This window comes from Pieris brassicae, chromosome 5 (assembly GCF_905147105.1).
Source record: "Pieris brassicae chromosome 5, ilPieBrab1.1, whole genome shotgun sequence".
In the NCBI taxonomy this organism is placed as follows: domain Eukaryota; kingdom Metazoa; phylum Arthropoda; class Insecta; order Lepidoptera; family Pieridae; genus Pieris; species Pieris brassicae.
The window spans coordinates 5,979,899-6,006,120 of NC_059669.1; the positions used below are offsets into that span (position 1 = coordinate 5,979,899).

Sequence of the window (26,222 nt, forward strand, 5' to 3'; positions counted from 1 at the left end):
AAAACAGAATTAAATTTGAAAATTCTCACATCTTTTGATGCATATTTTAGCCTTACTTTTTCGATCACTTGTTAATTTTAAAAGATATTATCTAAATACTACATTAATTAAGCAACATAAAAATAACATTCTTTAAATCTATAACTAAAAACCTTCAAAAATATAATATAATAACTAAAATATTTTATTAAAAGCAGTCCATTTAGGCAAGGTTTCGAAGATACTGGTAGCGTTCCCCCTTTGATTAGCTGGACTAATTCTTTGTCCCAGCTAACTGTCAGCTCTTCGGTCTCCTGTGATTTCGACGTACCTTTTAGCTATTTCCTTAAAAAATAAATTAAAATTATATGATTTGTATTTTATATGGATAATTCCTAAGTGTAAGGTTGAAAACGTTTACAAGGATGTACCTTACATATAAGTCTGCTAAACAAAGAGACTTAAGGAAATACTAAAAATTTTGTAAAATCCCTGTGGAAGAGCTGTAATGGTTGTTGTCAACTTGTCGACTTGAAATTCAGTACCCGTTTTACTTTTATTGGCCCAGGTATTTCGGCGTTTGCTGATATTTTCTGCTGAAATCTGAAACATTCTGGATGTTTGCTAGAATTTTTATTACATTTTATTTTGGAACTCTGTTTTCGTACATGTCAACGAACAAAGTTGCAGGGTTTTACAGCTTACTAATAATTCATGAAAATTTCTTCATAATTTTGGGATGTATGTAGAAATTTTTTTTACAACCTATTTTTCTAACATAGCTATAGTAACGATTTACTAGACTACCATACTTTGAATATATACAGCAATGAAGAATTTCACTCAAAATAATAATTTAAAACATTTATAGTTAAATAATTTGTAACTATAAGTAAATCTAAAGATGCGATAATATAGCTTGAAAATTTTTGTCTAGTAAATACCGGAATTGTTGTAGTTAAGGCCGTCATTATTCAAACATGTTGAATTTGATTGCGAAATACAAACACAAAGATAAATGTCAATGATTTTCAAATTAACTACTTATTTTGGTCAAAAACAGAAATATGTGCATCGCTGTTTCTAGCAAGTTATCCATTTGTTTAAACTTTAAACAATATTTATTATTTAAACCATAGTAATTAATAATAGCTGGGATGGATGATTGATTATATTTATGAAGTTCCTGATTTAACAGCACAACACAAACAATTGATTAAAGACTTCGTATTCATACCTGTATGTTCACCGTCGGCTAAAAGATCTACAATTTGACATCCTTATTTTGATTTCAATTTTAGCTTGTATAGAACTCCTGATAAAATACTTAATATTCGTGAAAATCCTTGCCATAGTCCTATTAGTAGTTTTTAAGTATTGTTTGATATTCTACATAATTTTCCATATTTTTTTTAAATTTACATAATACAGGTATTGATGTTTGTGAGAAACTGGTCTTTAGAATTCCTGTGGTGATATATCACCAGCCATCATGAATAGACAATATTCAGCTTCCGTACTTGTAGCAGTAGTACAAAGATTATAGTTATCGCCAATATGAACGCGCAACTGGTTCTAATGGTGCATTAACAAATGATAAGCTGATCGAAACTTCGTTATGAAATTCGTGACAAAACATAAACGTAAAAAATCATTAGAAAAATGTTTCCAACGTTCGTAAAAAAAATATATCATTAAGTTTTGTCGTGTGAATTCCACGTGTGTTGATTAACATCTTATTAATTCCGCTTATCAGCGTTAAGCAACATAAATTTTAGCAACGCTATAACAAACTCTAATCACTTTTAATCTTAGTAAGCTATTAAATATGAGTTGAGACCAATCTGAAAAGTGACTGGTGATATGCAATAAGAAGGCAAGGTGAACTAAATTTTAATTTGATATATGCCTTGCCAATTGATGGGGCAGGAACTTTTCATTTCTGTTTATCTGATAGTTTGTCTGATTATTCTGACACGAATTCAAAAAAACAAAACAATCAAAATTTATTCATATAGGGAACACAATATACACTTATGAACTTATTACATTTACTGCCAGTTCTCAAATTAAGAGCAAGAGAAGAGAAGAACTGGTAATAAACACTCCGCCACTCTTTTTAATCGCCAAGTTTTGTTTTACATAATGTTTGTAACGAGCTGAAATCATTAGATCATATCCCATATTTCCAATAAAATAAATGAAAAACAATGATTTGTCCTCTATTTGAGCTAAATAAGAGCACGCACGCACGCCCAAACCAGAGATAACAAACGCCAAACGTAACTTACGCTGTTACTGAGTGTAGTCAGTCTCATCGTTGCATTTCTGACATAGATATTAGAGAAGCCTATAATTCCGATTCTTTATGATTAAACTTTTGTGTTTGCAAAATGGCTGATAATAGTTTATCACCAATTATTTTAAGACACTAAATAAAATATTAATTATTCCTAACAAACAAAAACACGTATTTAACAGGCATAAACCGATAGTAATAATTTTATGTATGGTTCGATACTGTGAATTGATATTGAGTTCTAAGAATAGTTGATGCCGTAATAAATCATTGCTGTGACATAATACTAATTGATAGATAATTCAATTGTCTAGGTTTTGTAATTCACGTAGTTACTAACATATATAAACAGTCCATTTATATAACAGTTTTTGTTCTATATCCTGGTATTTGCATAGAACACTCTGAGATTTTCTGTGAGTTTAATAAATTTGTTAAAGAAACTGGACACATTTTTTTATAATACGAATTTTTCTTGTCTGTTCTCCAAAATTGTTCTGTGATATATAATTTTGGTTCGATTATTAAGATATTTTCATCAACAAAATATATTTTAGTATTAAAATCGATAAAAATAAAGTAAAATTATAAAAGAAATATCATTCAAATTACTAATAAAAAACAAACATGACGTATTAAATAAAACAGAAATCTTCATTGTTTGACTTCAAGCTGATTAAACATAATTTTGAAAATACATTTACATATTCAAGAAATATTATTCTGTATAATTAGTCATTATATTTAGTATAAATAAAGTAAACTTTTTGAGTTTCTTGAGAATTGTCAGAAAGAAAGACACAGACCATAGACACAACAATAGTTTATGCCGTCGTTTGTAGACCAATTTACTAAAAGTAACAAACTAAAGAGAAATAACTTTATATTAAACTTTTAAGAATAAATAATAGAGATGCGAAGTTTGACTAAGTTCGTCTTTCAACTGGTAAACGTTTTTATACGTAGAACGTGGTCGAACAATTTGTTGCATATACCCTGCCTAAGTTTTCAATAGTTCTAATAGATCTTAATGTGTAAGCAAGATATGTGCAGCCGTTTAAAGTTTTAAGACAAAAAATAGAAGCAAAATTTTATCACGTTATATGGACACTATAAAAACCTGTACTATACAGAATTATAACATCATCATCACTTCAAATAATGTCTAAATTACTTCCAACTCTTATAATCTAATTTCGAAACTTTACTAATCTGTTTTACTGCACAAAGGGTTAATTGTACAATTAATCCCATTTCTTCTTTTGGAGAGTAAGAGATCCATCAGACAGCGGAGTAGGCAATAACGGCAACTTATACTTACCAAAAAAATACGTTTTACAGATATTCGAATGGGAGCAAAGCATACGAGATACAATTCTATCGTCATTCTTCTGGGGCTACATTGTGCTGCAGATACCAGCTGGTTTACTCGCTGGCAGATTTGGCGGGAAAATGCTTATCTTTGTTTCTATGATTATTACTGGTATAATCAATTTGTTTACACCCCTGATGGCAACTCAGGTACTTTTTGCTGTATTGTAATTTACTAGACTAACGCATTTCAATAACCAAGGTTTTCGTTAAAAGATAATGAGACGAATATTGTACCTACCGTGAACATTAAAAACAATTTAATAAAAAAACAGGTTTCCATGTAAATGTACGTTAGGTGAGTACGTTAGTATAGTTCTAAGTCTGATCCACACTCTTACAGGTACAAATGTGAAGATGTGTGTTGAAGAACTTCTCTGCGAAGAGTGTTAGCCATATTAAATATATCAAAACAGACGATTTACGGACTTATATCTGTGTTCGTACAAGAATATTTATTACACTATACTATATATTATATAATACTCAATATTATGAATATTTACATACTAATCAAACGTTTTCTTTACTCGATTTTATCATAAAACACTTGCGTTGTTAATTATTACGAGAATTCTATGTTCTTCGTACCAAGGTACGATCGAAAATTTTGTGAAAATATGTATATGTGTGATGATGTACAGGACTATCTATACGATTACAGGGTGACTGGATAGCGGTGTGCGCATGTAGAATTCTGATGGGTCTTGCGCAGGGTCTATTGTATCCAAGTATCCATGGTGTCATAGGACAATGGGCACCCTTGTCTGAGAGGAGTCGTATGGGAACCATTGTATATTCGGGTACGTTTTATAAGCATTCAATTATCGCTTATATTTTTTAGAGACGGCATTAGTATTTAATATACTCTATAAATTAGACTGAAAACGTAAAAGTTCTATTAACATTTATTTCAATTATTAATCTGACCCATTTACGCACAACGGACCGACTACGCGTCTAAGTGCGGAAATTGAGTCCACCCTACCTAATATGACCGATTGTGATCGCCGAAAAATCTAAACACCTAAAGCTTATAAACCTCAGAGACACTCAAAAAACTCAGCCGCTACAAACTCTGTTTACAATATTTCATTTTGAATATGTCTGTTATTATTGTAACAATAAATTATTTTTATATGCATGTATTTTGGTGTCAATTGTTATTAATACTTTTCAGGTTCACAGCTAGGAACAATCATAGAGATGGTGATAGCTGGGTGGTTGTCAGAGAGCAAATGGGGCTGGCCATCTGTTTTCTATGTAGCTGGTATCACCTGCCTCGTCTTCTCCGTAATTTGGTACATCTTCGGAGCCTCAACTCCTGGAACCAGCCGCTGGATATCTAAAGAAGAAAGAAAGTTCATTGAACTAAGTGCTGGCGCGGCTGACATAAATGAACAAAAGGTAATGTTAAACGTTTTTTTTTTAATTTTAGTCAAAATAATAAAATAGCAAATATTTATTTTTTCTTATTTACATAACTCGAAGTTTTTAACTCGACTTTTCAGTAAAAAACGAGGTGGTCAACGAGTTTATTAAAATGCTCAAATTAGATTTTTTCTATGTTTCAGAAAGTGGCAACACCATGGAAAAAAATCTGGACTTCGCTACCATTCTGGGCGATACTACTTGCGCATTGTGGACAAAGTCTTGGTTTTTGGACACTTCTTACTGAAATGCCTTCGTATATGGATAAAGTGCTGGGTGTCGCTATAAAAGACGTGAGGATATACTTTGCTAAGCCTTATATATTAAACATTTTTTTGTTAAGATAAACCGATAATAAACAATTTGATGATATTAATAATAATATTTTCTTAGAATTAGTATATTAAAAAATATAGTTATTTAATGATCAAATATCATAATAATATAAATTACTTAATGTGCAATTTTATACAAAATGTAAAAAAAATATTTCCAGAACGGCCTCTACTCTGCCCTTCCATACTTGGCTATGTACATCTTGAGTTTCGTGTTCAGTTGGCTTGCAGACTTTATGATTAACAGGAATATTCTATCACATGGAACTATTAGAAAAATCTTCAACACTATTTGTATGTATTCAAACTAATATTTTTTTATTTTCCATAATTACATATACGTGGGTAACACTGAAAATGTTTTGAAGGGGCTAGTAAGAAACATTGCTTATAAAAAAAATGCATTTTAGAACACTTTGGTAACCTGATGTAGTATATTGCATTCATTTGACATTTGTGTTTGTGAATTGGCGGCAAATATAAAACGTTACACGTGAAAATGACCTAACGCGAAAAAATCAAATTCAATGATTTATTATGATTTTCGTTGTGGGCTTACTCAACAACAAAGTTATGATAGGCTACGATTAGCATTTTTTAGTGAAGCCCAATCTCGTGACCTATCAGCAGATACGGGCAAGCCTAGGTATTGGTATGAGTTAAGTTCGAAAAATATTACATGAACATTTAGGCATCAGGACCGTCAGGCGTCTTTGTACCAGATGGATTCCACATAGTTTAACCGACGACCAGAAACACCTTCGTATGTGGTACTGGTGAATATTTGACTATAGTAGGTGTCGAGATAATGAGTCATCCGCCATACTGTCCTGACCTGGCACCCTGTGTCTTTCATTTATACCCAAGAACTAAAGATAAAATCCGAGGTATTCGCTTTATGAGCCCTGAAGATGCGGTGAAAGCATACGAAAATGCCATAGAAGAGATCCCTAAGGAAGAATCGGCCCACTGCTTTCTTCAGTGGTTCTATCGAATGCGACGATGTGTAGAGAGGAACGGAGATTATTTCGAAATACAATACAAGTATTGACAACTTTCTACATTGAGCCGTTTTTCATATTCTAAACATTTTCAGTGTTACCTAAGTACACTTTATTTTAAACAAAGTATTCGTATTTGCTTACGTAAATAAATACTGACGTGTAGGAAATTTTGCAGGATCTTATTACTGGACCTTATAAGGCATATACCTACCTACCTTATAAATGTAATAATTATATATTACTTACAGACTTGAGGGATGAAGCGATTTATGAATTTGTAGTCTAAATAAATAGACAATATTAGGTTTTTTTGTAAAATTCTGAGTTGACATAAACGAGATACTTTAGTCCCCTATACTACACATCACGTTATGTAAATCGTACAGATTAACATAATGTTATCAGTAAGCAGTTATAATTGTGAAAATGTTATAGTTTTTTTTATTATTTTTATCTTTTAGATACGAGTAGAAAGTATCTTATGAATTATCTACATATTTTAAGGATTATATTTATTGACATCATTATACGTATCAAAAGGTTTAGCCATTAATTCCAATCGGTCAAGTGTTCTGTATTATATAATTAAAAGTTCACATTGATTATGTTTATTTTTATATTTAGCCAGACGTTTGCCTGCGTACAATTTAATGGAAGGTGTTGCATTTATACCTTCCCTCAAGTTGATGTAGGCTTTCTTTACAAAGACTAACACGGCGCCTAAGGCTAAGGCTTTTACTTAACAATTTTCATACTTGATATAAGATATATTCTGAAAAACTACAAACAGAGTTATAAGCTGCAAATTTATATTTTGTAACATTTGATTATCTTTAAAGTAGCACGATACGATATTCATTATGTTTATGAATAAATAATCACCATTGTAACTAAGTATTTATGTAGTAAAATATAACTTTTCAGCATTCTGGGGCCCCGCAGCAGCTCTTCTAGGTCTCTGCTACATACCAGCAGGTCATGTACCTTTGGCAGTCGCGATGTTGACCGTCACTGTTGGACTTAATGGCGCTCATTATGTTGGATTCTTGGTTAGTAATTTCATAATTGATATTCAAATAATTAATTATTTAAAATTTCTCGATAAGTAAAAAAATCTTTTTTCCATATTCAGTGTAGTAAATCTGGCATTAAATATTCATACAAAGAAACAAACCGTATAGTGATCATACTGAAACCGTTCGAATAATAATTGATTTTTATTTAATATTAATTACTATTACTATTACGTTTATCAACACACAAAAACAGTCAACCATTTTGTTATTTTCATATGCAAATCTTTTGCATTATATATATTATAGTCAATAAGTGGATTTTAATCTTCATTACCTGTTTTACCAGATTGCAATTAAATTTGTGTCGACATATATATTCAAATTTTAATTCACTATCTGTTTTTATGTTTCTTAAATATTGCGTGATAATAAAGCCAGAAAGCCACTTAGTATAAACTGAGGCTCACCTTCTAGACACAATCCAGTTCAGCTAAGTGATTAGTGATTAGGAGAATCACCCTAGAAACATAAGTTAGTCGTAAGCTTTCTTAAGGACCGGACACCAACTTGCTGACACGTAAAATGCAAAGCGTAATAATAATAATGCAGTGTAGCAATAGAATACACACAATACTCATTATATCCAACTTCTTAACACGACAGGAATAAGGCGCTTAACGATAACGAAACTATTTGAGTTAATAAACCTAGTGTAGTGAATATAAGTGCAAGTGTATCTCGGACACATGACATAGTGTCAAAACATTATATAACACTAACACTGTTCAAAAACATTACCTTAGTTTAAGCTATTCATTAGTATTGTAGAAAATTTAGTCAATATAATATTACTTATTAGCCATCATTATTATATAGGCTAGATTGGAATACATGTAAAGTACTCTTTTTGATCAAGTTTATTGTAAGAAAAAAAGTATATTCAGGCCTTAATGTTTATATATTACATTGAAGTTAATAAGTATGTTATATGACTTTTACAGATCTCCCATATCGATCTGTCACCGAACTTCGCGAGTACACTAATGGGTATAACCAATGGCTGTGGTAATATCTTCTCCATCATGGCGCCGCTGAGCGTCACCCTTGTTGTTCAGGATGAGGTGAGTAGACAGTACCTTCCTTGGAATGAATATTTATTATATTAAACTTAGATTTAAATGCCAACGCAAGTTCTCTATGTATATTACATAAAGTATTTATGAAATATTGTTGTTTCACGTCTCCAAAATAATGTATGTATCCATAGTTCTCCGAGAAATTATTCCGAGTGCAATGTTATATCAAAGAAAGTAACGATAAGACGACAATCAGGTCGTCTGTATGTGAAAAAAAAAGGCTGTCTAGAGGTATAAATTTCTATGATAAATTGTCCAGGTAACTGTGGATTTATTACAGCTCAACATTTGGAATGTATAATATTTTATAGTTGGGAAGTCAATTCGGATAAAATGTGAAACATTATAAATTTAAAGACATTTTTAATACCGCGGAAATAAAACGCTTCTTGGTCGCAATTTAGTTATCAACAGACAGTGTTCTTTTTCTTTCCATAAAATTAGCTTAACGCGCTTCTGAAGATCAACTAAAACAGTCATAAATACTTATTATCTCTCAAGCTTGCTTTTAAATTTCTGTATGCTAGGATTTGGATTTTATTTAATAAATTTTCTCCCTTTTCTAGCACTCCGCATCTGAATGGCGAAAAGTTTTCTTCCTCTCCGTTGCGTTCTATTTCCTCAGCAATCTCTTCTTCATACTCTTCTACTCTGGGACTGTACAGCCATGGAATGAACCTAAAATGAAGAGTTCTATCGGTTAGTGCTTATACAATTATTTAGTTCAAATAAGTTCGGCAGATGAGCAGTGTTGGCCTAGTGGGTTTAGCGTGCGACTCGTAGCTTCGCTCCCCGGCCGTGCACCAATACTTTCTATGTGCGCATTTAACATTCGCTCTAACGGATCGTGAGGAAACCGACCGACCCAAAAATGTTGACGGTGTGTGCCAGGCACAGGCGGTATCACCTAAGTATCTAGGTCTTACTTAGACTGAAATATTAGATTGAAAATTGATCATGAAACAGATTCAAAAATCTGAGACCCAACCCTAAAGAGTTTGTAGCGACGCTGATTTTTTATTTATTTTATAAATAAGTTCGGCAATCACAGCTCAAATAAATCGATTTAAAAAAAAATCGACGCATAAATTATGAAGTAGAACTTTTACATCTATTTATTAATAATAGATTTGATTCGGGATCGTTTTTATATTAACCTTAACTAAGAACGAATAAAAATTATATTTAGTGAACTTATTAAAAACTTATCACAGTTTATTAATTTCATTTTTAGTATGACTATAGTATATTGTAAACTTATTAAATTATCATTTATTATTAATATATTTACAAATAAAGTATATGGATTCAAAACTTGTATTTTAGTACCATAATATATAGTAGCCAGTATTTTAAATTTTAAAATATAATTATTAACTCAGGGAGGACTTTTGAAATTTATAGTTTCTATTATAACATTTTTCACGTTAAGCTTAATTGTTGTTTAACTAACATTGTATGTAAGTATTATTTATGAGTGTGCAAAGGCGCAGTCTATTATAATAAATAACAATTCTAAATTACAGAGGAGGGTGTCAAAGAAAAACAAAGCGATAAGACTGCAACTGAACTGGAGAAGATTGAAGATAAAAAGTTTTAAATGGAGTTTATAAAATGCTTTAAACTAGTCATATTGTACAAAGATCGAACGACAGGTATTTTTTGTTAAGACTGTACTTAGATGACATTTTATTAAAACCGAATTAGACGTACCGCTGGGGTTGTTACAAATACGATTCGTTATTGTTACGAGCGCATTTTGCTTTAAAAAACACAATTACGTTTAGTATTTTGTATACAGAAACCGGGTGTTTTAACTTTCACTACAGTAGTTATCGCATGTTTTACAATTTGTTAAATAATATTACATAAATAAATAAGGCTGTGGCATAAATGTAACATCTTAAAAGGTCCTATAATATAACGATTTCTATGGAAATAGGTAATATTTAAAGTAAATAGATTAATTGACATGTCTCCTTCCTCCATTATGGGGCTTTGGGCTGACAGATTTCTGTGTCTGATTAGATTTCTTTCTTTTGACCTTTTAGTACATAATAAAATTGTCACTGAGACAAATATTTCAGAAAAAAGTTCTTTAAAATAATCGCACAATCCGAATCCCATGGGATCGATTTAAAAAAGTCAATTCATCAAAAAAGTTTTGTTGCATTATTATTATTCAAAGTATTTAAAAGTATAATTTATAAAGTTTGTCTGTGATGAGTGTGCAATAGTTGTAATTTTTGTTGTTGTAAAAACTTATTAGGTGTATATAATAATTAATCAATGCGTTTGTTTGTTCACTATCACCTCTCACAGAAGTGATTTTTATGGAAGTATTTCATAGCAAAAGAATATAAACGACTTTTTCGGTCTACGCACATAATATCCAAAGGATATTATTATTCATTTAAAGAATTAAATATGGCTAAACAAATAAACAAATCAAAGACACCGATCGTACATCTTATGATAGAAAGGTTTTAAGTCTAAGTGAGATTCAGAGAGACATAGATTAATGAAAAATAGTTCCCGTTTGTCAAAACCCATCATATTTCTATACAGAGACGGTTCAAGTTAGACATTAAAAATTACTGTAAATGCTTCCAGCATTACAAACATTCATTTTCAATAAGCTATAATAATTAATAAAAAATATAAAATTAGTATTACTAATAATATCTCTTGAACATAAAGTTATGTTCTCGTTACGCTTTAAACTCTTCAAGTTGATGTTATTGCCGCTTTAGGTACAATTAAGATTCACATTTTTACTTAGTTCCTGTTACAGAGATTAGTTAAAAAATCTAAACAAGTTAACCGGGCCGCTATCCGGCTAAATCCGTCTTAGACTTAAAATAACGCGTAATAAAATAATAATTATTTAATCGCGTATATTAGAAGAAAGTATATTTAATTTAATAAATATTGTAATAAGTTATAATTTTAATTGTAAATAAATGATTAAATGGTTTCCAAAGTGTTTGGTTGTGTTTTATTTGTCACAGCGCTGTGTTGTAGAAAATGCAGAAATTATCAAAAAAGTACACTGAAACAAGATGCATTCAACAAATTTTCTAAAAGATATCGTATCATGCCCATATGTATGGCTGAAGAATCCGGATCGAAGAACCAATATTAAAACTGCACAGTTGGGTTGGGACAAAACGCGATAAAATGGGAAAATATTTTTTATTTAATAAAAAACTAACTTAGTTTATTAAATATGTACTCATATTAAGTTGAGAGAATTGTAACTAAGCTAATTATTTATTCCATATCAATTTGCAAGATAAATATAATCCAACACATTCTACAATTTAAACTAAGTCTAAAGCACTTATGCTAGGCACTTACAAAGTTTATTTGAAAGTCATTAGACTTATTAAGCAAATTCTCTAACAAATATAGATGAGATTTAATAAAAAATATATATTCACGTATTTAAATATTTCTTTAACAACAAACATTATTTCAGCTCTCTTATTTCTTAATTCATTTTAAACGAACTTCTTATTGCAGTCATTATAAAGCTCATTTCACATTGATAAATCGGTTTTAAAACAGAGAAATTGCTAGCTTTGTTGAAAGAATACCACTATGATTTATGTTTCAACAAAATATTTTCAGGATACGGATGTAATAAATTGCAACATTGAGATAGAAAACTATAAATTTAATGCAAGATTGGTATCTTAAAAGTTTAATTTTTGAATTTATTTATATCTATATAATTTAGATATTAATTTCGAAGAAATCTTGACGGATATAATAAACAGACTGTGTCATATTCCAATCCATACACATCGTGTTCAGATAACGTAAAAAATACTTTTTTATTCTATTACGTTGCATATGTTAATTTCCTCGCTTACCGTGTAGTACTTTCGGTATTTTTTGCGTCAAAGTACTACATTCTGGTATAGGAAACATATGTACATGGAGCTGATCAGCGATGTGAACACGTTATTATTATTATTTAGCGCATATTAATATATACGTTAGATCTGTATTAGGTTGATTAAGCGTTAGTTTGTCAACCCTTACACAGAATGCGATGAACTATTATTTATTTATTCAAATTATAACTATTATTATCTGTCTTTTTGTCTCAGCGTGAACTAAATTTGTCACTCTAGTAGTTCGATGCTTATATAGGCGATTAGCCTATACGACCATAATTATTATTAAATATTTCGACATTGTTCATAAAAATAGAAATAAAAGGTCAAGCCCACTGAAATATATTCCACGTAGTAGATAAAAATCACATTATGCTTGATATATTTAAATAAGTGTCGCGGTAAGTCCCCGGGCCAAACCCGGGTACCAGTAAATTGCCTTACGTGACCCTTATATTATCTGTGGAATGGTTCTAAGTCCCCGTCATTTGTTTTGGGAAGCATCTGTTGTGAGATCTAGACAATTGGGGAGGTTGACATATATTTCACAATACACAAGATACTACATTCTTCAATCTCTATCCTTCTATCTAATATAAATATCGATGTATATAGAAATTTAGCCAGTTTCATTTTTAACAACAATATAAAATTATAATCATTTATGTACTTATTATAAACCTTATTTAACTGATCCTTTAGCAAATTCCGATCCAATTTCCAAACCAATAAAGTAAATTTAATAACACACTTCCTAACTTTTTTGCATGGCTGACGCACAAACCGTGCAGGCCAAGAAAGGGTAAAAAAAATACTACATTTCACAACACAATACCGGAATTTCATCTATTTTTCACATTGTATCTTTCATAGTATACGTATTTATACTACGCTGCTACGTTACTAGTACGCTACCAGATGGTACTTCTAGGATGTGTAAGTTAGCTAATAAATGTTCCCCTGAAATTGTTTGTAAGAGACATATACCACGTCTAGGGATCTATATCAGAGCTATCTTTTCCAAAAAGTTTCAATGTCTTATCATTTATATCACTCTAAACTAACATCACGAAACACATGCCACAATGTATGGAAATAGTTAACTGCATAGACTAACTTCTTCAATTGTCCGTTGAGTGAACTGACAAAAGCTCTGGTTTATGTCAGTTCCTATAGTAGTAATAGTTAGTATTTTTGTTAATATTGTTTAATATTGTGTTGGTTTTTCTGTGTAATAGTTGTCACATTGGCATCATCTGTAATGGTAGCTTCTTTGGTTTAAAATAAAAAAGGATTAAAGAAATAAAATCTTTCGCTTTTTAGATCACATATAGTATTGATAATTATCTCAGTTATTAAGTATAAGGCATGCTGTGTTTGCTTCTTAAAGAATGTACAAACAATTTTATTGTTATTTTTGTGTTCCAAGATTTAAGGATTTATTCGTTTTTACAACAAACTCCAAAGCGAAATAGGAGAATAAATAAATTCAAAATTCTCGTTAAACGTTAATTGATTAATAAAACTTTTTTATAAATTTAACGAATATTTAAATGATCCTAATCCTTGGGATTGATTTGCTCCAGTTTAAACAATTTATATGACTCAAAACTTTGCTATTAATAAAAGTGGCAGAAAGTTACTTGCCAGTTCTTCTTGCCCGCTCTACGCCCCTGACTTTTTAGACTTGAATTGGAAGTAAATGTAAGTTTAGAATTAATTTAACTTCTTTTCTGACGTTCATGAGTGTACTTGCTTACCTATAACAATAAAGTTATTTTGTCTTTGACTTTGACTTAAGGTTTTAATGTTATGCTCGTTGGCAAATCTTTTTCTATTTTTAAATCAACAAATAGTCTATGGTAATATACATAGGCCATTGAAAAATTATCCGTATTCCAATATTTTAATTAAGACTTCCTTTGTTTAAAGAAGTAGCGATAGAAATCTGTAAGGTGTTTGATGTACGAGTAACACTTAATGAAATTGATTTAAAATATTTAAAAGGTCAATCAATAAACTCTCTTTCATTGTTTTTTTTTAAAACAACGTGCAAGCGACCTGTAGTTCTACCCTGAGATGACCGTGAGCAATGTATTAAGTAAAATATTTATGTAAATCTTTTATAGCGCGTTATCCCCAAATGCAATTATAACCAAATAAAGACTGACAGTGATGGCCACATTTCATTTGTTTGAAAAGAAAACTTGAAATAAGAATAATTTACTGGCAATAAATATTATATGTTAATGTAAGTCATACTTTCCAAAAGTTTGACAGCACACGACTTAGGACTCTTTTACGAATGCTTAATACAACCTCATGTTACGTACTTCTTACTATGCGCTCAGTATTTTGCGAACGCGAGCTTTAAGATTTATTGGATTTGCAGTTCTAGAAACGAATTGAATGGAATCGTGACGTTACTGCTCGCCGCAAATGTAGTTAGGTTGTAGCACACGTGGTTATCTTGGTAAATTAGGCTTGACCTAATACTTTCATCGCAGTGAAAATCCGAGTTAATTCGATAGGAGCATGATGAAAGAATATTCTGAATTCAAATATTCAAGTTCCTGAGATTTGTACCTTCTGATTAATCAAAGAAAGTTTAGGAAGCTTTATTAAATTAGTTATTGTACGGAAAGGGACAGAAAATGTCGGCAGATAGGTACTGTTGGCATAATGTTGGTAAAACATTCTAATCCTTTCAAGCCTCCTTGCATATTTCATTTTTAGTCATATATACGGCTATTCATTTGCTTCATATATATCAATATCATAATTTATCTGAAGATCCCTCTTTTTTATTAATGTAAGCATGCCAAGTGCATAAGAATTCTAGAATATTCAAAATTGAAAAGTGTGATTGGTGTGTGTGAATGACGAACAAACCTAAGTGAATGTGTGCGTGAAAAAGATGGATGAAGGAAAAATGTATAATAGAGGATTTAGTAACGCTTTGTTATAGTTGAGCCGAGCCAATGGTTTAAAGTCGTTTTATATTTGTGGTACTAATATTTTACAACTTAAGGATTTTATTTAAACTATTGTAGAGATAGGCTAAGCGATTATTGTACTATGTGCAAAAAAGACAGAATATACGACCTAGGTTTAACCTGTCGTATATTATATTTAAGCCTAAAAAAAGATAAAACATTGACTAATGAAGCAAACTGACAAAATATGTCGTTTCGCTATATGGTTAATAGTTATATGGTTTCGTAGCGTGGTGCCTCGAGACTACATAGAAGCGATTCAATCATTTAACATGGATGAATCGTAAATATGTAGAAGATATATAGGGTAACCTATGTTATGTTTTGCATAAAAAACTTACTTTTACGAAAGCCTGCAGTATCCCTACCTTTACTCCGGACGAGGTTAGTGCCCATAAATTACACTTTGACAGTCTGACTTGCCAAGCTCTTCTGTCCCGTGTACATGTCATAGAGCCTTCTTTAGCGACCCTCATGGCGATTTATTGACCTGGCCTTATCTCTTTGTTCTAACAGTCTAGAAAACGGTTTTTCGTCCGATTATTTATGTTCCAAAGAGAACGTCATAAAATATAATAATAATAATGTGTAACGTTGTTAATTAATATTAAAAAATCACATCCTGCACAGTTCGATAATTTAGCTTATCGCGGAAAAAATAGGATAGGTAAACCGTGGTAACGCACAATTTCAATATATTGACCCTTTACATGATATACAGGTTGTAAAATAAAATAAAAATGAATATATACTTTTTTAAAGACAGGCCTCATAGAAAGCCTTAATAACCGCCTTCCATGAGAAACATGATTAGGCATTAATAATTAATAATGCTTTTAATTTGCTATAATAAAGTAAAATACTCTTAAAAATGTTAGCCGTTTTTGAAATATCATTTTGCCTTATAAAATTACCTGTAATGAAGCAATAACTAGAAGTTTTATTCAAAAATTACAAATGATTAAATTACTTATACTAGTAATTTTAAGTGGCATATTTTGATGAAACTAAGTTAAAAGATATCCAAGCAAGATTGCGTTGGTTGAAGTTGATTAAAAATTCCCAGTTGGTCGAGAAAATAGTTTACCATATAAATATTCATAAGAACGCTTTGATCCTTTGAAAAAGTTTGGAGTATAGGAAAACCTCGCTAGGTATAATTAAACTTTATGGAATATAAGTTACAGTGTTAAATTAGGAATAATGAAATCTTTTCATAATACTATTTTATTTTTAATTTAACTACTAGGAAGATAATTGAAATTTCATTTATTTATTCTTTAAATAATAAAAGTGATATTCTAATTCAAGAGCCATACTTTTGTAGGGGGGGCATTATGTATATTCACTCACGAAGAAAACGTGTAGCAATTTATTTTGGTTTGCTAATAATAATAATCATATCATATCATTTACTGCAAGAATATGGTTCAAAAATGTGTAAGGTGGTACAATCGTAAGGTCGCATATTCTGTCACACACAACGGCGCGCAAATTTGTCTTTAAAGAAATTTTACAGTATTAGTCATATGAATTGGTTAATTTTTATATTATTTGTATCGTACATATCATATTATACGTTATTAAATTTATATCAAATTCAGTGTCTCACGCAAATAATTATTTATTCAATAAGATTTTTTTTCCAAAAGTAATACACCAAGTCGATTTTTAATGAATCTAGTCGGAAGATCTTTTAAATCTTTTAATTCTTAATTGCCATCCAAAAGGTGTTTTTCCTAAACAGTTCAAGATTCATTTTTGGCACAGCCAATTTCTCGCCGTGTCTGCTTCTTATTTCGACTTAAAAGTATGTTTGTTTCTGTGCACCAATAATCACATGGTAATGGGAAAATGGGAATGGGTAGTTCTAACAAGGATAGAAAAACATGTGATTATAAGGCAGAGTGTGATCGACTGAACGAAGTATTGATATAGTTCTTAACTTACGTACTTTAGTTTAGTTCTTTGAGTTTGCAATTCAGATATAAAGTAACAATGGATTTTTTTATCAGATCTTTTGTTTACCGAACGTTCAACAAAATCACAACGTTAATTTAATATATGATAGATATTTCAGAGGTAATTTCTGCTCGTGGACTCTGAAATTGACCTGTCAATCGCTGATTGCCAATCGTGCTCATATTATTCACAAACTGCACAAAAACAACATTTAGGCTGTTAATAGTCCCAAGCGAAGCATTTTATTTTAAGCTTTTGATTTTTGATGCAGAATTTTAAATTCCTTCTTTCGTATTATTTTCACGTTTGTCGTTCCGCAACCAAGGACGCAGAGGCAGTTTCCGCGCATCACTATGTTTATACTAGGCTGAGCCTTTAGCACGAATAAAACATAAACTCAAACTATTAAATAAAATAATAGATAGCTATTCTATTAAATACGAAACGAAAGATTAATTATTGAATTTTCTCCGTGTATGTTTTATGACTATATTAAAGCACTAACATTATTGGAATATAATGTACCTAAGTTTGTTACAGATTAAATCGGGCTGATTTAACCGCCGGTCGAACTGGCAAAAACTGACATTATCGCATTGAAGTTAATATTCATGAATAATATTCAATAATAGGCATATAATTAATTCATATTTTCTCGGTATTTGCTCTCCTTAATACGTCTCAGGTACAAACCACTATATATTATAACCACTATATCAATAATTATCACGAAAAACCTGTGGCTTGGCCTTAGATTTATGTATCTGTTTCCCTTAATCCTTTCAGGAAACCAACATCTCTAAGCTGACTCGAGACTAAGCGTCGAGTGTGAATCTGAATCCTACCCTTAGACTAACCTTTCGTGTTTAGTTCAATAATGCGTTCAGGATGTTGATTCGCTCGCGGTTGCAGTACGTCTACAGTGCTTTATTATGCAAGTGTGGACTGTTTTACGCCACGATGCCCAAGCTGTATCTCTGGTGAGAGCCCTAACAGCATGCTGGCGGTAAAAGCAGAAGCAAACGAAAACTGAATTTGTATGAAAGTTTGGCTGATTTGGATTACGTGGGTCATTGCAATGAACTGCATCTACCATTTTTAATTTTAAAATTGAATGTACTTTCAAGCTACTAATATAGTATTTAGGACAACATTGTAACTAACACAATAATGACCATATGGACTTATGATTGTCTTCTTAACTATTTAATTATTATATCATGAAGTATCGATGGCATGTGTCAGACAATAAAGGCCGACCCCGTAAATCCATTGAAAAAATATTATAAAGCAAATGCCTTGTAATCCAGAGCCTTACAGGACCTCGATCGGATTTCTTATCCCGTTCTAAAAATGCATAGTTTAATTTATTTATTGTTGACGACTTTAAATAACATACAACATAATAAATGTGTTAGTTTTAACTGAAGACAAACATTACGTCCGTTAAATTGTTTGAAATTTTACCAAATCGGAGACACTTCCCATCTTTAGCTCTGATGTTAATGTAATTAAAACTTGGATAGAACTGCAGAACTATAGAAGATTTTATACAAAGTCAACTGCATTTTAACAGGGTTTTATTCTACAATTTCGTTCAATTGTTTCGAATGGCTCATGAATTTTTAAATTGCACTACTTCTGGTTGAGAGCTCTTTTGTATAATACTTATAATAATTTGTCCTAATTAATGTAATATTTTATATTTAAACTTATTATAAAATCAGCTTAATTTTATAGATTATGCACGTTGTCGAATATAATCGCAATTCATTTTACACATAAACTGCGAACATGCCATATTTCACCATAGTAGAGGCGGCATTACCCCATAGTTATTTAATTTAGAGCTAAGCTCAAACCATAAAACGCTGTGATTGTGATTTTCTGTATTCTTGAAGGTTCATTCGGATTATTTTCGTATCAAATTTGCGTTATAATTATATTGTAAACATAAAATTCATATAAGCATTGAAAAAAAAACACTTTTTTACCGGAATGAAGCTATGTATAATAATAAACTTATAATTATTTTACATAACTTTAAATTTTCGCGCTGTAAAGCACGCGCAAAAAAATTAAAATTATGTAAAATAATTATAACTTTATAATAATACATAGTTTCAATCCAGTAAAAAAGTGTTTTCTTTCAATGTGTAAAAGCTATGTTAACAAAAGACAATCATATAAGCATTTTAATATACACACAGTGGTCGTCGTATAATTAGAAACACTACCAACGGTCCTTGACATTATGTAAGATTCTTCACCGCAATCGTTTTTATTTTTAAATTAAACTATAAATAGAACAACAATACGTTCAATGTCAAATATATCATACATTAAAAAAAGCAATATAAAACAATACATTTAAATCAGTTTTAAGGTATGAACAATAATGGTGAACTAATTAGAAACAACTACAAAAGGGTAATAAAAACAAAAAAAAAATTATAGAGGTATTTGTAATTAGAATTGTTATTTCAAAATTGCTACTATCCACAGCCTACCAATAGGTATAATTAATATTTAGTGACGAATCCCTTATTTTCAATAACAGCACTGCAACGACATGGCATTGATTCAATCAATTTCATAAACTTTTCTCATAAAATTCAATCCGAATTCCATGCTTCATACAATTCGTTTTGACTAGTGCTACGTTTGTTTGAGACTTTATTTTTAACAATATACCAGATTTTCTATCGGGTTTAAATCCGGACTATGTGCTGGCAGTCTAAAACGGATATACGCTGTTCGCTATGAAAACATTTGAGGCTCTTGGCCGTGTGTTTAGGGTCATTGTCATACTGAAACTTCCAGGTTACAGGATCGTCCGAATCGGGAATCATTGTATGCTAGACGATATTTTTCCGAACGTTGGAACCGTTCCGCCATATCCGGAAAAACACCCCCCCCCCCCCCCAAAATGGCAATAAACTCTCCGCCTCTTTTTTTAAATCGTGAAGTTTTGTTTTACACAATGTTTGTAAGGAGCTGCAATCATTACACCTGCAAACATGACATCTTAATTAATGAATAGTTAATAATAATAAAATGATTTTTTTTTTATTTGTTGTCTATCACCAGGAGGCATAGTGATGGAGGAGCACGTACTCAGTTGTGATGCGTGAATTTGGCAAAATTATTGTAATTGTTTAAAAGTAATAGTAGCTTCCATAACTATAGTACTCGTAATAAAGGCAAAATTAGTGCACCAACCACAAGGCTTCATAAAACGAGTTATTCTTTCCAAGGGAATTGTGTACAATTTTTCAACAAAATCCCTAGATCAGATTAACGAGTTTGTCAATAAATAAATTCAATTTATGTCTGGAAAGACTCCACAATCTACACATTCATTAAATATTATAGCTAACTCTCAACTAATAGCATTCATTATCGATTTTATAATAAATACAGATACGGAGTGTATCTGTCCTGTCAGTAAAGATCTTTAGTTTTTTTTTATTTTATTTAGGTGTTTAATTTTTTTTATGTATACGTATAATGTTTATATCATTTCAGCTAATGCGGCTAAATATAAACTCATGATTGCACACAGGAACAATCTTTTGCAACAATAAAAGAGCGTTTGGTGGTGAAGAATTAAGAACGTTGGCTGTATTCATTGGAATGTTAGTAAAAAAATAATAGAAAAAGACAGGAATGTTATTCTCTAATTTTAAAAAAATAACGAGCTATGGAAACTTTTGCTTTTTTAAAATGTTTCTAATTAGGCGTCCAAGCGGCCAGTAACAGAAAATATACTCCGACATGTGTGTGCACTCATTTTGTAATTAAAAGTACGATGTTTTATATTTTATTAATTTAATGAGTTTTTATTTTATTTTAGTGGCTATATTATTGTATGATTTTTAATTATAAAATGTGAATACTTTCTACGAAAATTTGTGCGTAGAAGTTATATTTTCTTTATTCATAAGAAGTGTTTCTAATTATATGACCACTGTATATACAATAAAAATTAGACACAATTTTACAATTTTTAATGTTTTTGCTCTGATTTAAATGATTTCTTGATTACCTGAGTCGATTATGCTTGGTACCAAATACAATACATACTAATATTATATAAAGGAAACATTTGTGTTTGTGTATGTATGTAATGTTTTCACACAAAAACTACTGGACCGATTTGAAAAATTCTTTCACAATTAGAAAGCTGCATCTTCACTGATTGACATGGGATTTGTACAAAAAAATAGAGAAAAAGCGCGGCAAATTAAAAAATAAATAGTATGGTATCCCTAAAAGATTGATATATTTTGTGGACTTACTTGATACTTGATTTTATTTTATTATTTTTTTACATTGATAGTAACTGTATTTCTATGAAATTAAATACTATATGTATTTAGTCTTTTACTATTGATACTTAAAATGACTAGCATTGCATGCAAAACTAAAACTATATTTCTTATAAAACACAACTTTATTCGGAATAATCAAAATCAGAATCCAAAAAATCAATATGCATAGATCCATCAGAGTCATTGCTGTTATCACTGTCTCTCACATTAATTATGAAACTTTCTAAATGTTCCTCTGTAGTCCTGTCCCTTTCTTTATATTTATTTTCCACATGTACAACATGAACAATCATTTTCTTCGACTCTTCTGCTGTTACATTTTCAAATGACTGTTTTAATCACTTGTTTTAACTGCTCTGTACTCAATTTAATATTTTTATTTGCTACCCTGCGTTTTGCCAGACTCCATACCAGCTCAATGGCACTTAGATCACAATAGTATGAAGGTAGACTCAATACCTCAGGACCATTGTGCTTTAAAATTTCTTCGGCTTCATATATTGGCTCTGGTTTATACTGTTTTACTAGACATAGCAGCTCTGCTTTCATATGGTACTCTTCAAATTGAATATTATTCAAATTGAAGAGTACCATATACCATAGCTATTCACCTTCTCATGTTTGCGATTCTGAGTCGTAGGGGCTTTATTTACTATAACAGAATGGTAACTGGCATTGTCCATAACAATTACACTTGGCTCATTTAAATTGGGTAGGAGCTTTTCTTCAAACCACTTATTGAAGTTGGCAGCGTTCATATCATGGACATTTTTCATTCAGTGCTAAATACTTATAATGAGTTCAGCACAGGACTTTTCTCCGACCCGGCTTATACAATTATGTACTTTTTTCCAGATAAAATATTTTCAATAACACCACTTGAAGAGGGACCTTGCCACAATTTTTTGGGCTTGTAGTTTTTATGGACATAATTTTCATCTAAATAAATTATTGGCTATCTTTCTGCACATTCCAATGATATAGATCTTAAATAGTAATGTCTCATGGCCAGGATATGTCATTTTATTAATGTCATGTAATTAACAAAGAACATTCATTTTTTTTTTTCTTAAATTCATAGCCATTAGCCAATAATATTCGGCGAAGATTTTCCCGACATCCAGTAAATCCTATGCTTTCTCTTAATTCCAGCAAGTGTTCTCAATATTAGGACTTGTTTTGTAACATTATAAAATTCATTTATTTTGTTGGGAATAGTATCCATGTCAAAATTGACCAAATGAGACACTGTTGGTTTATGACGTCGTTTTTTTCCAGGTGTACTCCAGACACCTTATTTTATTGCGTGTATTGATATTACACCTGGAAAAAATAATGAAAAAGTTATTACCACACACATTTTTATTCAAATTTACTTGAAAAGTATTGAAAATTTTACCAGTGATGGAAGCGATTTCTTTAAAGTACTGGCTCTGGAATTTAATATATCTTTCTGCTCTAAATCAGTGAGCTTACCAATAGTTCTCACTATTGCATCGACTCCTACATCCTCTAGATTTCCTGCGAAAGAAACGAAATATTCTATAAAATAAAACAAAGTTTAGGCTATTATACCTGTTAACTATTCGGAAAAAATATATAAAAGAAAATATAAATCATACTAACCTAAGAAATTCAAGATCACACGTAAACAATCTTGTTTTTGGTAGAATTCAGCTTCTTTTTCTTCTTGTTTTTTTTTTAATTTAGATATCATGCAGAACAACATCTCTCGAACTCAACTTTTCGTTTTACTCGTATTTAAACACGTAAATAAGAACAAAATAAACTAAAACGAATATTTAAATATTAATATTATTCAGGTTTAAAGTTGTTAAATTGCCATCTATGGTATGTACAGTGAAACTGCAAAATGTCGACAAAATATTACTTTAAGCAAAAAATTTCGTTCACTATTTAGTTAAGTAAAATTCTAGAGATGGCGCAAATATAAAAAAACGAATGTGCGATATAAATTCTGTTTTGATAAATATTTCATTATAACGAAAGACAAACATATTTTTTTACCTTAATGTTATAAAAAATTGTTATGGTCAGCTTCCTTGTCGATTTTTTTTATTTTGCTAGCACTCGCTACAGATGTCGCTAATGAACACGTACGTATTGTCTGCATATTACTACGCTACATTTGAAAAATATTTAAATACAGTCTATGACTAAATGTTTGACAATATCTTCTCAGCAAGGATTTTTGAAATAACTAACATTTATTTAAGTTTTTTTCTCGTCAGTATAATTTTACGAATGTATTTGTTCTTTAAATATTAATAATATTAACTATGGGTGATACATTACCCTTGTTACCTAATAGAGGGTAAGATCATCTGGAAAATATTTAGTTTTAGTAGGTTGTTAGTTTGCGTATTCATTTTCAATCGTATTAAAACGAACTAATGTAATTGCAGTATTAATAACGGCTGTTTATTTTATATATTTTATTTAAATATTAACTAATACCTGCCCCGATTTTAATTTGTTTTATAAATAAATATAACCTATGATGTTATGTATGTTTACTAATGGTGAAATGTTATAAAAATCCAGTACAGTAGTATTTGTATTTATTCGTCACCAACTGATACATCTTTCGTGTTTATATTATTAGAACATATAGATATAGATAAAGTATACCTATATATAGTAATTAAATTAGGACGTTATTGTAAAATAAAAATAATCTCGACGATGCTCTATGAATTACGGGCACGTTCATGATCACGTTTTCCCTTGAATCGGAATAATAAGTTAATAATCATCGACTATTTGAAGAAGTTCTCTGTGTGATTTGATGACTTTCAACGATTTTTTTAATTTGGTATTACTAAATACAATTTGTATTTTAAAAATTGTCGAGACTCTTCATTGGCGTTATGATATTCGATTTCAGAGAAATAATTTGCGCAGACGTGCGACCGGTACTTCGGGAAGTTTTTCGTGATGTCGAATACTTACCTCCACTTGTCTCATGCCTGACTGAAAAGGATGATGAATCAGATTTAATCGGACAATGCGAATGGGTATTTTAAATATTTCTATATTAAAAACGACTCACCTCACCTGGGCATTATATTTATTAATATATATTGTTAAATTTGTGTCTTATTTTTTCGGTATACAAGGAGCAGTGATAGCCTTGTTATTAGCTTTCTTACCACCAGTGTTTTCTTTTTGGTTAATGTTGTGGGTTTTAAACCTCGGCCTCGACTAATGCATGTTTTTTTTCTGTGGGAAATTAACTTGAATCGTGAAAATCGTGACACCATAGAGTCCGTTTATCAAAATTATCTTTGTTTTGATGGAAATGTTACGCCAAGACCCGTAAATAGTTGTGGCATGTAATGCAATGTATACTACATTTATAATTTACATAAATAAGGCGTAATATCATATATATGTCGCAGTAAAGTAGTTAAATCAGAGAGTTAATTGAATCTCTAGACAGTTAATTAAATGTCGATATTCAATTGTATTTTGATTTAAATAAAGCAGCGTCGAAAACGTTTAGCTTTAAGCCAGCGTGTTGATTAACAATGTATAACAAGATGGTAAAACAAGACTCCGCCATGATTATTTCATTTGTTATTGTTGTTTCGGTGTGATCGTGTCGAACTGAGAGCTTGGAAATTCCGTGTTTTGCTTTATTGTAAATGGTTAGGTTAGGAAACTCGTTAAACGTTTTGTTCACTCACTTGTCTGACGGAACTTTAGCAACTTGATTGAATATCGATTTTTAATTAACTGTCTAGAGATTCAATTAACTCTCTGATTTAACTACTTTACTACGACATATACATAACTATATCTGTTCTTTTCCTACGGTATATCCACTGTCTGTGATCTATAAATAAAATTTGCTGGCAGTAATTAAATTTGGTTGGTTCTTTGTTTTCTTGGATAATAAAATTTTTACATTAAGTGTCTTAGTCACGATTACGCTTATATTTTACCGACTCGTTTGTATACATTTTTTCTTGAAAATTATTTTCTTACGTTCTTTTTTTATTTCGTTTCATTTTCAATTTTCCAGGTCGACGAATTTTCATTGGAGTGTAAAGAATTGAACGAGAAAGAAAAGAAGTTAAAAAATAAGTATGCAGAGCGGTTATCAAGAGAACCCCTTCCAAATATTTACAAAATGTATCCAGAAACTGGAAGTGGCGGTCAAGAGTCTTGGACCATACTTAGAAAGGATTTGAAGCCAACTATAGAACAAGATGCCGCTTGTATGTGGTTTTCCTACCCTTTATCAAGGCCCGTCATTTATCGCCATTGCTTTATAAATATTAGGTAGAGTGAGTGCCGCTCTTGTTAATAACGTAAAGGACGTACGTTACGTACGTGAGTTATTGTTTTCGCTAAGACTGACTCCCGACTCAGAATTACTAACCCTTGGTATCACGTTCTAGCTCAGGTCTTAACCATATTAAAATATT

General features: G+C 30.8%; 2 protein-coding genes and 2 long non-coding RNA genes across 7 annotated transcripts in view; 2 read left to right on the forward strand and 2 right to left on the reverse strand.

The window, feature by feature from the left end:
- The window catches only part of LOC123709201 (putative inorganic phosphate cotransporter), a 28,225-nt gene extending 16,668 nt beyond the window's left edge, over positions 1–11,557 (forward strand). For all 3 annotated transcript variants that reach the window (XM_045660307.1, XM_045660306.1, XM_045660305.1), the window contains exons 3-11: positions 3,620–3,799; positions 4,314–4,452; positions 4,830–5,056; positions 5,224–5,373; positions 5,577–5,709; positions 7,344–7,468; positions 8,437–8,556; positions 9,138–9,270; positions 10,098–11,557. In XM_045660307.1, the coding sequence (XP_045516263.1) occupies positions 3,620–3,799; positions 4,314–4,452; positions 4,830–5,056; positions 5,224–5,373; positions 5,577–5,709; positions 7,344–7,468; positions 8,437–8,556; positions 9,138–9,270; positions 10,098–10,171 (1,281 nt within the window). In that variant the 3' untranslated portion in view covers positions 10,172–11,557. The remainder of the gene's footprint in view (positions 1–3,619; positions 3,800–4,313; positions 4,453–4,829; positions 5,057–5,223; positions 5,374–5,576; positions 5,710–7,343; positions 7,469–8,436; positions 8,557–9,137; positions 9,271–10,097) is intronic.
- Positions 169–2,531, reverse strand: LOC123709204. Of its 2 annotated transcripts, XR_006753704.1 has the most exons (4): positions 2,271–2,531; positions 1,217–1,446; positions 411–582; positions 169–324 (listed from the first exon to the last, which is right to left on the reverse strand). It is a non-coding gene; the product is annotated as an uncharacterized LOC123709204 (long non-coding RNA). The 2 variants fall into 2 exon arrangements; XR_006753703.1 differs by lacking the exon at positions 2,271–2,531 and having other exon boundaries at positions 1,217–1,726.
- Positions 11,558–21,942: 10,385 nt separating the features above from the next.
- Positions 21,943–23,476, reverse strand: LOC123710056. The gene is made up of 3 exons (XR_006753789.1): positions 23,395–23,476; positions 23,168–23,289; positions 21,943–23,091 (listed from the first exon to the last, which is right to left on the reverse strand). It is a non-coding gene; the product is annotated as an uncharacterized LOC123710056 (long non-coding RNA).
- A 504-nt stretch (positions 23,477–23,980) lies between these two features.
- LOC123710169 overlaps positions 23,981–26,222 on the forward strand; it is a 60,045-nt gene continuing 57,803 nt past the window's right edge. Inside the window, exons 1-3 of the mRNA XM_045661918.1 lie at positions 23,981–24,103; positions 24,677–24,806; positions 25,817–26,012. Coding sequence (XP_045517874.1) covers positions 24,069–24,103; positions 24,677–24,806; positions 25,817–26,012 — 361 coding nt within the window. The 5' untranslated portion in view covers positions 23,981–24,068. The remainder of the gene's footprint in view (positions 24,104–24,676; positions 24,807–25,816; positions 26,013–26,222) is intronic.